This window comes from Capra hircus, chromosome 1 (assembly GCF_001704415.2).
Source record: "Capra hircus breed San Clemente chromosome 1, ASM170441v1, whole genome shotgun sequence".
Classification (NCBI taxonomy): Eukaryota; Metazoa; Chordata; class Mammalia; order Artiodactyla; family Bovidae; genus Capra; species Capra hircus.
The window spans coordinates 23573467-23591221 of NC_030808.1; the positions used below are offsets into that span (position 1 = coordinate 23573467).

A 17755-nucleotide genomic window follows, 5' to 3' on the forward strand; every position below is an offset into this window, starting at 1 on the left:
TAGGGAATCACTCCATTGGGAAATAAAATCTTACATGCCTGTATGATCACTGTACGTTTGATTATAGACCATGTTATTTCTTATTTTACAAATGACAAACTGAAATTAGAGGGAAGTTCTGATTGAAATTAGCAGGAAGTGCATTGTCCTTATATTAATCATAAGTTCATAACAGACCTAGAAACTTTCTATTCTTCATTCAGCCCTGTATGTATATGGTCAATGAAACTAGAAAGGTTAAACATATAAAGTTAATGATAGTAATGGTATATTTAAAATAGTTTGAAAAAAATAAAATAATTTGAAAGTGACAAATGTATCTGTTCTGCTCTCATGAACAAGGGAGTTTCTAAGGAAATGAGGATAAAGCAGTTCAGTCAAATACTTTACGTGGAGAATAAGAAAGAGATGAGACTGGTGAGGACACAGGAAGCAGGTTTGGCTAGTTCATAAAAAATCTTATAGTTTAGGCAAAGTTGCTGTGCAGTTTAGATTTAAATCTTTGGATAACAGCAAGCCATTGCTGATCTTTTAGTGGAAAATGACATGAAAGACAATGATCGTTGCTACCAACTTACCAAATTAGACTTGTTTTTGGAGCAACTCAAAATAATGTTTATTTCTGAATATTGTATTAGCTATCTACTATGTGTAACAGTATTAGCAAATACCTAGAGGCTTGAAGGAACGCATATTTATGATCTCATAGTTTCTGTTAGTTAGGAGCCTGGGCATGATTTAGCAAGGCCTTCTGCCCTAGGATCACAGAACACTTTTGTCAGGGTTATAGTCTCATCTGAAAATTGACTGCAGATCAGTTTGCTTTCAAACAAAATGGTTGTCAGCATTCAGTTCCTAATGGCTTTTGAACTGGTGACCTCAGCTTCTTGCTTCTTGTTGACTGAAGGTTGCTTGTGGTTCCTTACCATGTAGATATTCCCAATACTTGCTTCCTCAAAATCAACAAGGAAGACAGTCTTTTAGCAAACAGGATTCAGTTCAGTTCAGTTCAGTTCAGTCGCTCAGTCGTGTCCGACTCTTTGCGACCCCATGAATTGCAGCACGCCAGGCCTCCCTGTCCATCACCAACTCCCGGAGTTCACTCAGACTCATGTCCATCAAGTCAGCGATGCCATCCAGCCATCTCATCCTCTGTCGTCCCCTTCTTCTCCTGCCCCCAATCCCTCCCAGCATCAGAGTCTTTTCCAATGAGTCAACTCTTCACATGAGGTGGCCAAAGTACTGGAGTTTCAGCTTTAGCATCATTCCTTCCAAAGAAATCCCGCGGTTGATCTCCTTCAGAATGGACTGGTTGGATCTCCTTGCAGCCCAAGGGACTCTCAAGGGTCTTCTCCAACACCACAGTTCAAAAGCATCAATTCTTTGGCACTCAGCCTTCTTCACAGTCCAACTCTCACATCCATACATGACTACTGGAAAAACCATAGCCTTAACTAAACAGACCTTCGTCGGCAAAGTAACGTCTCAGCTTTTGAATATGCTATCTAGGCTGCTTATAACTTTTCTTCCAAGGAGTAAGTGTCTTTTAATTTCATGGCTGCAATCACCATCTGTAGTGATTTTGGGCAAACAGGATTACTACCCTACAAAACAATCACAAATGTGACATCTTGTTACCCATGCTATATTCTGTTGGCCAGGAGTAAGTCAATAGGTCCCTTACACATTTGAGGTTAGTGGTTACACAACGTGTCAATACCAGAAGGATGTTGTCCTGGGGACCACCTGTCCTACACAAGTATATTCAATTCATTCAACCGAATATAGAAAGCCTCCCTTCCATATAGCAAGTACTATGCTAAAGCTCAAGACTATGTCAGAATAGTCATAAGACTAGGAATAAGGGCCTGAACTTAGGGTGGTTGATTGTGATAGTACATGAAGAAAAATTGATTGAAAATGATTCAGTGAAAAAACAGTTGGTAGAATCTGGTATCTAGGTATAAATTGGTAACCAAGGTGATTAAAAAAGAAAGAAAAAGATGTTGAATTTTCCCATTCAGAAGCCAGAGGAATATGTAAAATGGTTATTACATGTATTTTCAAATGATCACCACAGGCAGTTTTTTTTACAATGTGAAGTATTTGAAATCACGTGTTTATCAGGTGTGTCAAATACAGATACCTAACAAAAAAGGAAGAATAACTGTTTTGTAGTGTGCGCATGCACAGACACAAATCTTTAACTTGTTATTAAAGTGAATGTGTGTAATTTTTATTTTAATTTTGAGACAGGCATTGCTCTAAGTAGACAAAATGCTGTCAAGTTTTATTTGAAGAAAAATTATATAGGTTTTTCACCTTTGTTTATTATAAATTAATTGTAAACCTTCCTCTGATAAAATGGGAGGCATTTAAACATTAATGCCAACTTTCCTTGAGTAAACAATTTAACCTCTTCATTTGAGCCAAAGGCAGAATTTTGGGGCCACAGATGATAATGCATTTCCACTGTACTGCTGTATTAAAGGGTGTATTTGAACAGTCAAGACCCCCAGTAGTGCTTAAAAGGAGTAATTAAAGATGGGTGCTTGATGATGTCAAAGAAACTTTGAGCCTTCTGTCAGGCTCCTAAGTAGTCTTTCATAGATGCCTACGTCTGGGGGCTTCTCTTCAGCCAACTAAACAAGGAGAAAAGTAGGTGAAAGTGTACAAACACATTGTCTCTTTTTTAAAACACTTGGTTAAAAATAAAAGGAGAATGATAGGAGACATATGAAGCACTCATGACCAGAAAATATATTATTTAAAGTTAAGGAATAAAAATGAATGTGGTAATGATGATGGTGGAATAAGACTGAGCTTTAGTAATGATATTTAGAATTTTCATATCACTTCTGATAAAATTCCATAATGAAAATGTTATTTTTCTGTAAGAAGACTGTCTTTAACAGGAAATAAAATGTTTTACAGTACTTCACTGAAACCGTCAAAAGAGGGTTTCTGTAGGTCATATTTCTCTGTATCTCACTTTCTTTTTCAGCACTTAATGCAAAGGGGGAAAAATTGTGTGATGAACACTGTATACTTATGGTCCAGCTAATTGGTAACTGAATCTGTTTCTTTTGGGAAGTAGAATATTCTAATACTCATTAAAACCTACCTACCACAGCTAATGTCAAACTCGTATCTCCACATAATGACAAGGAGATGCAGTTAAGAAGCATTACCTACCTATTCTTCTTTTAGCATTTGCACATAATAACAAGTGCTACATTTTAGTTCAACTGCTATAATAAAATGCAAATTCTTTACTCTTTCACAGACCATATTCAAATGAACATCCCATTAAAATCCAACCTCGACTCATTATATTTAGTTTGTGAGTGATACTTCTTAAATGCAAAGATTTCTAATGACTATAATGTGTGCATAGCCACATTTGAAAAAATGGCTTTTTCTATAATGGCTATCCCCCATCATTCATCGGCATAATAGAAGACAATTGTACAGAGATATTATAGCAAAGAATGACATGCCAGAGCAATTTGAAACTAAGTTAAAATACACAATGACATTTAAAATCAATTAAAATGGTGGAACCACAGTAACATCTAGGCACTAATGATTTACCCAAGAATCAATTGTGGAAGGTTGAGTCATCAATACACTTACATTTTGAACCCAGCAGATACTATATTCCGTGCACTCGTATTTTATCAACAAGTAGACTCATGTTCATCATGGAATTTTACTTCTATATCTTCTGCTTTGCCTTACTTTGATCATCCGTCTCTCTTCCCAGTCTCACTTTTCCTTCACACCTAAACTACTGTGAATGAATGTTGTTTGTAATGTCAGCCCATGGGGCTCCACCACAGGGAGGGCTTTTAATTTACATCTTCCTGATGTTGGTGTTTTTGTCAAGATATAATCACAGAATCTTTAGCCTTTAACATTTATAAAAGAGAACTCTTGATTATACTATCAACTATTCCTCAAATCTTTTACCACTAGTCAATGAATAACAAAAATGTTTTAAGTGTCAGAGGAGTGTATAATTTTCTCAGTTCTGTCTTGTCACAACAAAAATTTGAACCGACGGACTTTAAAGCCCTTGGCGTGTCACAGCTCTCAGATAGACTGTGCCTCAGCTCTTGGACAGATGAGTGTTACAGCTCTTCAACAGATCAGTGTTGCAGGCTCCGTGTTACAGCTCAGTTTTATTTAGAAAATAAAGGAAATACATCCTCAAGGCATGACGGCACACTGACCCAAAAGATGCAAAGAGAAGAAAGCGAGAGCACCCCGGCTCTTTGGCCCCTCTTTTTATCTGTTTTTTTTTTTTTTTTTTTCCTACTTCCTCCTGAGCCTGCCTTATGTAAACTGGGCTAGACAGGGTGCTGTTTGTTTTACCTGAGGTCCTCACTCTGGTCCTTGGACCTTCCTTTTTTCTATTTTCAGGCTTTTCCCTTCCTTGTCTTTTAGCCACCACCATTCTGGACTCTTTTTTCCTATTCTAACTACCTAAAATAAGCAAATAGATGGGGAAATGGTGGCTGGCTTTATTTTGGGGGGCTTCAAAATCACTGCAGATGGTGACTGCAGCCATGAAATTAAAAGATGTTTACTCCTTGGAAGCAAAGTTATGACCAACCCAGACAGCATATTAAAAAGCAGAGATATTATTTTGCCAACAAAAGTCCATCTAGTCAAGGCTATGGTTTTTTCAGTAGTCATGTATGGATGTGAGAGTTGGACTATAAAGAAAGCTGAATGCCGAAGAATTGATGCTTTTGAACTGTGGTGTTGGAGAAGACTCTTGAGAGTCCCTTGGACTGCAAGGAGATCCAACCAGTCCATCCTAAAGGAAACCAGTCCTGGGTGTTCATGGAAGGACTGATGCTGAAGCTGAAACTCCAATACTTTGGCCACCTGATGTGAAGAGCTGACTCATTTAAAAAGACCCTGATGCTGGGAAAGATTGAAGGCAGGAAGAAAAGGGGACGACAGAAGATGAGATGGTTGGGTGGCATCACCAACTCAATGGAGATGAGTTTGAGTAAACTCTGGGAGTTGATGATGGACATGGAGGCCTGGCTTCCTGTGGTCCATGGGGGTTGTGAAGAGTAGGACACGACTGAGTGAATGAACTGAACTGAACATAAGTAATCAGTGAATGAAGGTTTTAAGTATACTTTAAAAAGTGTTATGTATTAGATAAGTTCTGTGACCCTTTTAGCTCTGTATTGCAATCATTCTATAGATATCATTTATTTGCTTTTAATGATACAGCTTTTTTTCATTCACTATTACAACTTTAATGTGAGTACTGTACTCTTTAAAAGGAAAGATTCAGTTTTCCATTTTAAAGTTTTTTTTTCCCTTTTCACTTTTCTCCATGTCTTAAAAAAAAAAAAAAGTGTTGCCCCCCACCTCCATGTTATCTGAGTGCTTATTTACTTCTGGGTATATTTTATCATGTGAAATAGAGTTTATTGATGACAAAGAGGACAGCTTTACACTACTGACATTGCAGCCAGATTCTTTACTGTCTGAGCTACCAGGAAAGCCTGAATGTTTATAGGATTCTGAAAAATTCTCTCCTGAGTTATCCATATCTAAGAATACAGTGAAGCCCGACAGTAAATGGAGTTAACAGATGATTGCCATGGAGGCAAATAGAAAACTGTTAAAGTTTACAGACAACATTTAGACTCTCAGAAATAATAAGACTCTTTGAACCACTGTTATGAGCTTATTTTAATATTTCATGTGTGTTTGATTGACTCTAGTGTATAATTCCAACAACCAAATGATATATTTTAGAAGTCAAATATTGCCTTGTTGAGACTGAGTAATCACTCTACAAATCAATTAAAACAGTTTTATTCTCTCCCTTCTATGCACACTAGATTTCTGATACTGGCACTTATACTTGTGTGGCTACAAGTTCAAGTGGGGAGACTTCCTGGAGTGCTGTGCTGGATGTGACAGGTGAATTCATTGTGAATTATTTTAACAGGAGAAATCTTGAGCCAGTTTTAGTGATTAGCTCATTATCAGATAACAAGTTAAAGAGAGCAAGATTTTAAATTTATTGACTGTAAAAACTAAGCTTTATGTCACCTTTTCATTTATACCCTGCTTGGCACGTAGCATTGCATATATGAAATTTGATGCATTTGTCCTTGGTAATCTTTATATTTTCTCTGACTAAAGAACAAGCAGTTCAGGTGATCATGTGTGAAAGTAAATGTTTTCTGATATTTAGGGATAAAAACAAATATTCACTTTTATACTTTTGATTCATGACGATGAATTGCTCACAGTCTATTCAAATTCTTTAATAGGCTATTTTCTGTCTTTTAGGCATCGTTGTCAACTTATGCAATCAGAAATGAATTTTTTCTGTTTGTCCTCTATAGAATCTGGAGCAACAATCAGTAAAAGTTATGATTTAAATGACCTACCTGGACCACCTTCCAAACCACAGGTCACTGATGTTACTAAGAACAGTGTCACCTTGTCCTGGCAACCAGGTACCCCTGGAATTCTTCCAGCAAGTGCATATATCATTGAGGCTTTCAGGTATGAGACAGTTTCTTTTTTCTCCATTGAGTTTTTGCTTTAGCTCCTATATTCTAAAATCTCAAGTGAGCTATCCTGCTGTTTTATTCTAAGGACATGTTTAACCAGTGCATTTTAAGAATTTATCTTTGGTATTTGACTTTATTCAAGAATAGACTTTGGGTTTATTTTTCATTCATACCTTAATTATAACATTAAATATGCATCATCCTTGCCTATGTATATATGCATCTAGTTATGACATCATCACTTAGCTCTTCTTTAGCCTGACTATTATAGGGATTTAAGATGGAGTTTTGGCTTTAGAACTAAGCAGGACATAATTTAATTAGGCACAGGCACTTTTTAAGTTACACAAGTTGAGGTATGGAAACTTGGAACTTTACTTCCTAATAATTAGAGAAGAATTTGAAATAATTCCAGTGTTTTATGCTATATATTTGACTACATGTATTGGCTATGCCTAAGAGAGAATTAAAAACTATAATTAAGAGATTGATTAAAAGCGCTTCTGATGGCTAAAAGGAAAAGTTAGGTCCAATCATTATTAGGAATAACTGCCCTCACCTTAGGGATATAGACTATAAATTAGCCAATACTGGTATAAAACTGTCTTATGAGAATTTGAAAAAATAGTTATACTAATGAGAAAATGTAGCTTCATATTCAGTTTCAAACTGCTTCTATTTGCCATTATAAATATAGTGATAGCGCCTCTCCCTTTTAAGCATAAGGGCAAATCATCACTTTTATTTTCGATTTCCCTAATCTATTAAAGTTAATGATCAGTACCTAGTTTTCAAATTTCACAACAGTGTTTCTCTGTAATTTTCATGCTTTGATGTATAAGGACTTCTGAAAATCAAACAGCCTTGAAAAATCACATTTTCTCCTCATTCTAAGCAAAAGTAGCATGTGAGCTTAGACAAAAGGCTGTGGAAGGGCATCCTATCTGTTAAGGGGTCCGCACACACTATCAGAGATATTTCACCATTCTGAGATGTGAAATCACAATTCTGTGTAATGTACAATTTTATTAAAAATGTGACCAAGGGAAAATATTCATTACATGCTTCCTTTCTTCTTTTACAGATATGTAGTTTTAGAAGGCTCTATTATAATATTGCATGTGGAATTGATGCAAAAGAAAACACAACTTGTAACAGGAAAATGTATTGGCATAATTTACTCTGTAGTCCATTTATTCTTTCTGCAGGTTAATTCTTTTCAAGGTATATATATACATTACGAGGACCATATTTATTGTATAAACTTGATGTTGTGATCTTGGCCTCTGTTCCTTTTACAGGTATTCATTTAGTGGGCTGCTGTGCTTTAGCAAAGGGCTATCACATCTCCTGGGCTGAGTTTAATTTTGTTGTGCATGGCACTTCCGTTAGGTGGGCTCGGCTTTGTTGTGGAATAAACTGAAATCATCCAAATGTTTCATTTATTGGGCTGAACACTTCAAGCGTTGTGTGTGTGTGTGTTTAATTTTCAGCCATTAACCTTTGTCATTGATATCCAACTCCATTTCCAAGACCCTCACGACTGTTCTTTAAATGAAATTTCTGTTCCCGTTTCAGCCAATCGGTGAGCAATAGCTGGCAGACAGTGGCAAACCACGTAAAGACCACCCTCTATACAGTGAGAGGACTACGGCCCAATACAATCTATTTATTCATGGTCAGAGCAATCAACCCCCAAGGTCTCAGTGACCCGAGTGCTATGTCAGATCCTGTGCGCACCCAAGGTAATTTCAGTGACGGCAAACATGACTGGTTCTAGAAAGAGGCATTAAACGTGTCTTTAAGGACAAAGGGATTGCAGGACCAGCGATAAATGCATCTGCACTGCATATTAAAATGTTTCACTAGACCTGGTCCAGTGAAAGAAGAGAAAGCTTCTTTGTTGTTCACCTTAGTGAGTATAGCTTCTTTCTGGAGCTGTCAGGGTTTATTTAGTAAAAATGAAACACAATAATTTGATACAATTACATGGCAGTTTAAAGTCGGGCTTAACTATAAGGCTTCAGGGGCTTCCCAGGTAGCTCAGTGGTGAAGAATCCACCTGCCAATGCAGGAGACGTGAGTTCAATCCCTGGGTCAGAAGAATCCCCTGGAGGAGGAATGGCATCCAACCCCAGTATTCTTGCCTTGGAAATCCTGTGGACAGAGGATCCTGGCAGGGTACAGTCTAGGGAGTGTGGCAAAAGAGTCAGACATGACTTAGAGACTAGACAACAAAACTTACTGGTCATCATTTTAATTATATAATAGAAATTTAAAGATATATAATTTATGGGCTTCCCTGGTGAGTCAGTGGTAACGAATCCACCTGTCAGTGGAGATGATGTGGGTTTAATCCCTGGGTGGAGAAGATCCCCTGGAGAAGGTCATGGCAGCGCACTCCAGTGTTCTTGCCTGGGAAATCCCATGGACCGAGGAGCCTGGTGAGCTTCAGTCCATGGGGTCATGAGGAGTCTGGCATACTGAGCACGCATGCGCATAGGATTTTTCCATATTTCAAAGGAAGGGAAAATGTTTCTCCTTCTTTGAAATTAATTCTGCCATAATGAAAAGTGAATATTAATGGATAAGATGCCCTGTTAAGGATATCAAAATTGCTTCCTGTGGTTCAAGAATTGTGTTTTGATTGCAAAGTGGGTCTCAAGGTGTGGTTCCTAAAAGCAGCATCTCATCACCTGGGGCTACCTCAGAAAAAATTCTCAGGCCCTGACCCTGAAGCTCTGGGGGTGGCGCCCAGCAGTCTGTTAAATTGCCCTCCAGGAATGTTCGTGCTCAAATCTGACAAACATCTTTACAGTAAATGGTATTAAACCAGATGTTTAAAGCAACAGTTTGTTTCAGGAAGCTGTAAATCAAGCTTTCTTCCTGAGGTATGTGATTCTTTTGACTAATAAAAATAATATATGAGATCAAAATGGAAGATTCCCCATCTCATCTTTAGTAGCCTGTCTCTTCACACTGAGAAATTGCTGGAGTCTAGGGGTTAATATGGGATGTTGAATTTCCCTTGTTACTAGTACATGAAAGTAATTAATAAAATAGAAATGGTGGCTTTATTATTTGTTACAACTTACCTCCCACAGGGTTCTTGAGAAAGGGTTAATTATTTCTTATTTGTAAAAGGTTTTGAACAAGATATAATTCAAAGTAGTATTTTTATGCTATGAAAAGCACCATACAGCCATAAAATATTATTATAATTACAATGTAGCTTGGTGATAGTAACTAGCATGCTATTATAACAGAGAAGGGCGCCTTAAAGCAATCAAGTCAAATAAAGTCACCACGTGATTTTGCAACGTTGCTGACATGATGACAGTCATGGGAGGAGGGGGTGCCACTTTGCTATTGTTCTCTAAGAAGTAATGTGATTAATTTTCCATGATGATAAAGGGCCTGTAGGTAAAGAACCTGTCTCAAGAGAAAGAAAAAGTACAACAAGGAATTTGAAGACCTGAAACTGGTTCTATTTTACCTTGCCTGAATCCACTTGCTTTTACTGTGTATGAATTTAATGAATAAATTTAATTATTGACCTTAAAAAAAAGAAGTGTATGGTTTTTAAGTCAAGAAATTGCAGTACTCAGGTCATTTTATTACTCTTGTAGATAGAAATAGGTTTTGTGCATAGCTGCAATGGAAAGTGGGGAGATCACAGAATGGGGAAGATTTTTGGTGTGATTAAATCCGGCGGCCCTTCTTGATCATTCAATAACAGTGCCAGTCACTAAATCTTGACTCATAAAATAACTTCTCTGCGAAAAGGTCAACAAAGATTAATGAAAAGTTGTTTGTGGTCTGGCTTGTTCCAGTCGAGAGACCATATAGAGCAAAAGACTTATGCTCCCTTAACAGATATTTAATAGAAAAACTCATGTTTTGTGTCTGAATGTCAGGATCATTTTTGACACCACACTTTCAAGCAACTTTGCATTCTGCCAAGCACTTCTTTGCAAAGAACACTTTGCGGTGTGAGCTCTTATTTTTTGAAGATACTAATGCTGTAGAATTTATAAATTTCTTATTTCAGTAAGGCAGCAAATACTTGTACCATCAATATCACAGTCAACCATAGATACATTAGCAAAGACTAGTAGCATTAACATGATATTAATAATATATACATATATTGATATATTGGTACATATATTGTGTATGTTGTCTAAAACTTCCTCTGCTGCTGATTAAAGTTATATTAAGGATGAAAAAGAAGTGGAACTAGAGAAAAATTACTAAAATGTAGTGCCCAATTGTTGTTGTTCAGTCGCTCAGTCATGTCCAACTCTTTTGAGACCCCATGGGCTATAGACTGCCAGGCTCCTCTGTCCATGGGATTTCTCAGGCAAGATTACTGGAGTGGGTTGTCATTTCCTTCTCCAGGAGATCTTGCTGACCCAAAGACAAACTCCTAATTTCTGCACTGGCAGGGATATTCTTTTCTGCTGAGCCAACAGGGAAGCCCTCCAATTTAAGTTAGTGCACCCAGTTTAAATTATTTTTGAGATAGGCACTTAAAAATATATTTGCAAGAGTAATGCTTTGTGGCCTGAGAAATTAGGAGAAGGCAAGATTAAGAAAATAAATCATTTTAAATTGTACTTCCTTCCTTAAGTAAGGTGATTAAAGAAAAAAATCAACTTACCAGTGCAGTGTACCACTTGAATCTGTGTGAAATTCAGTGTTTGATGTCAGTTTGATGGACTTGGATATCTATAATTTATCTTATTTTTTTCTTTAATGGACACATAGGGTATAAACTGTTGGATGGGAAATAGAACAATGTTTAGGTGAATGGTGAATCCATGATCAGAACAGATTATGGCTGAGAGTGTATCATTCTAAACATTGCAATTCTTCTCACCATAACAGTCACTACAAAAAATCAGCAGCCTTAATTTTGTCAAGTATTGGAGTACTGTTCAGAATTTTACACAGAACATTTTATCAGTGTGTTAAATTGGTCATCAGAATTTGTGTGTGTGTGAATTTGGGAGGATTCTTTCCCTCATTTTATTTACCTTTAGTGGCAGGCTGCAAGTCCATGGGGTTGCAAAGAGTCTGATACAACTGAGTGCCCCCCACCCCACACACACAGTCACAGAATTCACTCCCAGGCCCCCTGCTTCCTTTCTCTTCTACTCTCCCAGACTGAAATAGGTTCAGAAATAGCAACACACAACCTGCTAATTGGGAAGAGGGATTGAACAAATTCCTAAACAGCAGTTTTCAGATCTGGCCCCTGTAACTACTTGAAGTCCTTCAGTGTGTCAACATCTGTATTAAACTGATGTTTCTAAAGAAGTCTTACAGTACACACTTTATCCTTTAGTAAGAAAATAATAGATCTTTCACAGCAGTGTATTAAATGAGGATAAGGGGTCACTAACACTTTTATTAATATTATTTTAGTGAAGATAAATCTCATCTTATATCCTAAAGTAGTAGTATGTATATTAAATATTCTTTAATGTTGTTTGTCACAAAGGACTTTTCATTTTCTCCCATGATTATTTCTAATGGCATGATATTGGCTTGTATAATATGTACTGGAATTGCACTGTGAATTTTTAAGGATTGGAACTGTTTATCCCTATAGATATCAGCCCACCAGCTCAAGGCGTGGACCACAGGCAAGTCCAGAAAGAACTCGGAGACGTCCTCGTCCGTCTTCATACTCCGGTTGTTTTGACTCCCACCACTGTTCAAGTCACATGGACGGTAAGTTTTTAAAGGCTATCCTAATAGTAGTCTCGTTTACGCCGTTGAGAAGACAAACCAGAAAAGAAAAAAGCAAACAAACCAAAAATCAAAATCCTCACCATTTAAAGTCAAGGTAAATCAAAGCCAAAAAAGAAAAAAAAAATTCAATAGGCAAAAATATAAACAGAATAAAAATAGATTGCAATATAAATAATATGTTTTGTCTCCTGAATTTTCACGTGTGCCAATACATCTCCTTATCGAGATGTTAAAGTATACAACTTTAAAGTATACAACTCAATATTTTTTGGTATCTTTGCGGAGTTATGCAATCACCACCAGAATCTGGTTTTAGAGTATTTCCTCATCCCAAAGTAAAGCCCTGGGCTCTTGAGCAGCCAGCCACTCCTTCATTCCCCTGACTTTAGCCCTTTGCAACCACTAATCTGCTCTGTGTGAATGCGCCTCTGGCTTTCATGTGAATGGAATCATGCAATATGTGACCTTTTGTGTCTGGCTTTTTTCACTCAGCATGGTGCTTTTGAGGTTTATCCAAGTTGTAGTATGCATCAGTACTTTGTTTCTTTTTATTACAGAGTAGAATTCCGTTGTATAGATGTATCTTATACATCTGTTTAGCCATTTATCAGCTAATTTGTCTTTGAGTTCTTTCTACTTTTGACCATTATGAATAATGGTGTCATGAACACTTGTGTCCACATTGACATATATTTTAATTTCTCTTGATGTATACTTAGGAATTGTTGATTTAAACTCTTAATGTTTGGGTGAATTACCAAAACGTTTTTCAGAGAGGTTACACAATTTTATGCTCCTGCAGCAATATTTGAAGATTCTAGTTTCTCTCACATCTTCAACCACACTTGTTATCCTGGCTTTTTGATTATAGCCATTCTAGTGAGTATGCATGGTATATTACTGTGATTTTAATTTACATTTCTTTAATGACTGTTTTGAATCTTTCGTGTGCGTATTGAGCATTTGTATATCTTCTTTAGCAAAATGTCTGTTCAAATTCTTTGCCCATTTTTAAACTGAGTTTTCTTCTTAGTATAGTTTTATAAGAGTTCTGTACATGTTGTGTGCAGATGCTTTATCAGATGTATGATTTGTAAATATTTTCTCCCAATCTGTGTGATGGTTTTTACTTTCTTAATGATGTTACTTGAAGCACAAAAAATTTTAATTTTGAACTTTTCTTCTAAATTTAAATCAATTATCTTTATATTCTTGTAGCTGAATATTATCCAGCAGTACCAAAAAAGTATATAATTTTAATCACATAGTAATTAATTAATTTATAATTAATTAATAATTACTTTATAGTAAAAAGTAATGGGTCTTAAGAAATAGATTGATATTTAATATGCTTTATTATAATTTTATATAATAAAATAATTCCATGAACTATTGAATATCAACCTATCCACTATTATTTCAGAATGAAAAATGTTTTCATCACATGGTAGTCACTGCAATGAAAACAATAGCTAGAATAAAAATATCCATATTATTCATATTAGAGATTATTAACCTTTGTATATGTATTTGTGTCTGTGTGTCTGTGTTTTGTGAAGAAACAGATAATGTGCATTCTTCTGCCTGATGCACTTAATGTCAACTTTTCATTCATGCTCAAGATCTCTTTATTATAGCCTCTAAAATTCCATAAGGATGATAAATGAGCCCAGCTTTTCATAGCCCCCTGTTTGTTTATAGATCTTGTATGTTGTGTAAGTAATGGTCATTTGACCTAGGGATATCTAGAAAATTTTTGTTTTAATTATAATATTAGAATTATATCAATTATAATTGATAAGAAAGAATTATATTAATTAGAAAATATTTATAGTTATGTCTCTGGTATTGTTTTTGTTGGTGGTGGTATTGTTTTAGTGGTAGTAGAATAGTAACTTTTAAAAAAAGGATACTACCTGCTTAGAATGCAGATTTCTTTAGGTTAATAACATTTCACCTATTTCCATCAATTTCCTCAATGAAAGAAGCTGAGAGTGGGAAACTGGTTATTTTTCATCAGTTCTTAATCAATAATGTTTGACTTATAAAATACAATGAAGAGAATTATCCCAGGGTCTTCTTAGTAATAAATCCATTGAGTAAACACAGTTCAGTAAGCATTTTTTGAGGACCAGTTTTGGAGTAAATGTTGGAAAACACTATCTAACACTATATTTGTGATGGAAAACACAAATCTACTTGAGAAAAACACAGAACTTCTTAACAATGGTATACAGGGAAAAGCCATAACTGATTTATATACATATATATATATACACACACACATTTAATAAACAGAGGCTTCCATCAAAGAAGAAGTAATTAACTCTGTCTTCAGGCGTCAGAAACAGCATTATCACTTTTCTACATCTCTATGGGGAAATATGGAGGCATTATTATATTAGAACAGAAGAAACTGAATTAACATTTAAGTCTCTTTAGTCCAAATCTCAGAGAAGGCAATGGCACCCCACTCCAGTACTCTTGCCTGCAAAATCCCATGGACAGAGGATCCTGCTAGGCTGCAGACCATGGGGTTGCTAAGAGTCGGACATGACTGAGTGATTTCACTTTCACTTTTCACTTTCATGCATTGGAGAAGGAAATGGCAACCCACTCCAGTGTTCTTGCCTGGAGAATCCCAGGGGCATTGGAGCCTGGTGGGCTGCCATCTATGGGGTCGCACAGAGTCGGACACAACTGAAGTGACTTAGCAGCAGTAGCAGCAGTCCAATTCTATTTTTAAGGGGTGACCCTGGTGACTCAGTGGTAAAGAATCCACCAGCCAATGCAGGAGATGGAGCTTTGATCCCTGGGTTGGGCAGATCCCCTGGAGAAGGAAATGGCAACCCACTCCAGTATTCTTGCCTGGAAAATCCCATGGACAGAAGGAGCCTGGCGAGCTACAGTCCACGGAGTTGCAAAGAGTCAGACACGACTTAGCAACTAAAAAGAATAACAACAGTAGATTGTAAAAGGAAACCAACGGAGACAGGTTGAACAATGTTTCCAGGATCCTACCTCTATGTGTAGATAAAAATGGGATTAGAGCTTCCTTAATGTAAAACTGCTCTTTGTTTTTCACTTGAAACTGTAGACAAATATTTAGTTGGAAGAAATACTTTTTAATAGTGGAATTTCAACATATGACCTTGGACGGGGCATGTTGTTGCTCCTTAAGTTAGACTAGTCAAATGTTTGGTCTGAGAGTACAAAACTGGGTAGTGCTTTAACAAAAAGTAAAACTAAATTTATGTTTTAAGAGTAGCTATGATTATTTAAGGTTGCATTGTTTCTAATTTTATTTTTCATATAATTTCACATTGACTTATTTTGTTTTTGGCATACAATGGTTTCTATTTTTCTGCTCCCATGAAGGGACATAATGACCTCATCATTTTTCCAATAGCACAGAAAGGGTATTATCTGCCATGCCTCTTCCATCTTTCTGTAGCTTTGGCTCAATACAAAACTCTTCAGTAATAAAACCAAAGAAATGCTTGTATTTTTAACACCAGATTTTTCCTCATTCTCCCCTGACAAAAATCTTCTCTGCTTTATTCTGAGTTTTAAAGGGTTGCTTTTTTAAGCTGCTTCTAAATGTGGAAATTATTTGGGTAAAGAATCAAAGTCATTATGTTTTTGAAGTTAATCACTTTAAAAGTCACAGAGTTTAAAAGAATCAATCAAAGTAGCTCAAAATTGCACGTCAGTAGTCTGGGTGCTTCCAGGAGAGGGACCTTGTCATATTCATCTTTATATCCCAAGAAACGTGTTATTACTAGTCTACATATCTCTCCCTCATGAGCTTGAGTTTTGTGAGTCCAAAGTTCAAGTTTTCACTTCTGTTTTTCTCAGAGCAGAACATTTATTATGAAATTCTGTTTCAGTAACTGTCCATTGAATGATCAAATCAGTGTCTTCATACATTTTAATTTTTTTATTTTAAGAAAGAAAGTGTTTGACTATATCACAAATTCTCAATGAATTTGTATTTACACATAAGGTAAGTATGTATTTGAGAAGTAAATTTAGTGAAATAAAGTTAGACTGGAGAGTGGATCTGTGGCCAAAGAAATTATAACCAAATATTTCACGGCATATTTTCAACTTGCTAAATGTATATGTGCTGTGAATTATCACATTGTTAGTACTTAGGTTTCAGGCATGTTGATGTCTGAGGAAAGAATTATATTCCCCAGCCCATGTATTTCAATTAGGGGTCAGCTGATGTAGTTTGTCAATAGTTGGCAGGATTCTGTTACCAAACACACAGGACGTTTGGACAGGAAAAACTATCTGCCTGCCCCACATGTCTAATCTCAAACCAACAAAATTTAACAAAGGCTACTTTCTAAAATGACTGCTCTTATAATGAGGGTGGGTAAAAATGATGAAAACGACTGTTTCACAAAAAAAGCAATAAATCTCTTACTTTAAAGTCATTATTCTAGTTTGTGTGTGTGAGTGTTTTGTTGTTATTCAAGGACAAGAATTACAGGTCTCTTGCCCCTTAAATGTCACTGCTACTGGAGTTGAAAGAGTGCTTTGGCGAACTAAAATCTCAGAACTCAGTTAAACCCAGATCTGTTACTCAGCAGGCTAAACCCACCAAAGGAAATTCACTCTGAATTTTCAGTGTAAATGGAATTTTTAAAATTGAAATGATAGATATTAAGTATCTGCATTTAATCTTTTAATGAATGTGCAGATTTGAGGGCCATGAATGGACTCCCTTTTTTAGTATATCCCTTACATAACAATGCTCTATCATTGTGCAGCTCTAAAACTTAAAATTAAGTAAACTGAGACTCAAAACGTTTAAAAAGCTAAACCGTCACTCAATTGAGATCTTATGACCTGAATATCGAGACTCTCTTCACATGTTCCCAAGACAATACTCTTTTATTCAGATTTCAGAAATTACCGATTTTTTTTAAATGTAGTAAACCCGTGGTTTTGTGGCCAAACTCTGATTACGGAGATGGTTTGTGTGTGTGTGAGTGCTCAGTCACGTCTCACTCTTTGCAAGCCCACGTTCTGTGGCCCACCAGGCTCCTCTGTCCGTGGGATTTTCCCATAGACAGAGTGAGAATACTCGAGTGAGTTGCCATTTCCTCTTCCAGGGGATCTTCCTGACCCAGGGATCCAACCCTTATTCTCCTGCATCTCCTGAATTGCAGGCAGATTCTTTACCACTGAGCCACCTAGCAATCCCGTCGCAATTATAATAGACTCTAAAAGAAAATCTTCCTTCTTTTAATTAGAATGTTAATAAAACTAGTGACAAGCATATGGTTTAACTTGAAAGTGATCACTTGTCAAAAGGTTCACCAAAATCAGTGGTGTAGAACATGTATTCATTAAAATCTCACCTGTTTTTAAACAGGTGATGTGCAGCATTTTCATTTTTGCATTCACCTGTAACAACAAAC

The 17755-nt window shown here is 36.4% G+C and overlaps 1 protein-coding gene across 6 annotated transcripts in view; it reads left to right on the plus strand.

Moving 5' to 3' along the window:
• The window catches only part of ROBO2 (roundabout guidance receptor 2), a 660838-nt gene that overhangs the window by 553172 nt on the left and 89911 nt on the right, over positions 1 to 17755 (plus strand). For all 6 annotated transcript variants that reach the window (XM_018053546.1, XM_005674776.3, XM_018053521.1 and 3 more), the window contains exons 11-14: positions 5877 to 5958; positions 6390 to 6552; positions 8139 to 8305; positions 12178 to 12299. In XM_018053546.1, the coding sequence (XP_017909035.1) occupies positions 5877 to 5958; positions 6390 to 6552; positions 8139 to 8305; positions 12178 to 12299 (534 nt within the window). The remainder of the gene's footprint in view (positions 1 to 5876; positions 5959 to 6389; positions 6553 to 8138; positions 8306 to 12177; positions 12300 to 17755) is intronic.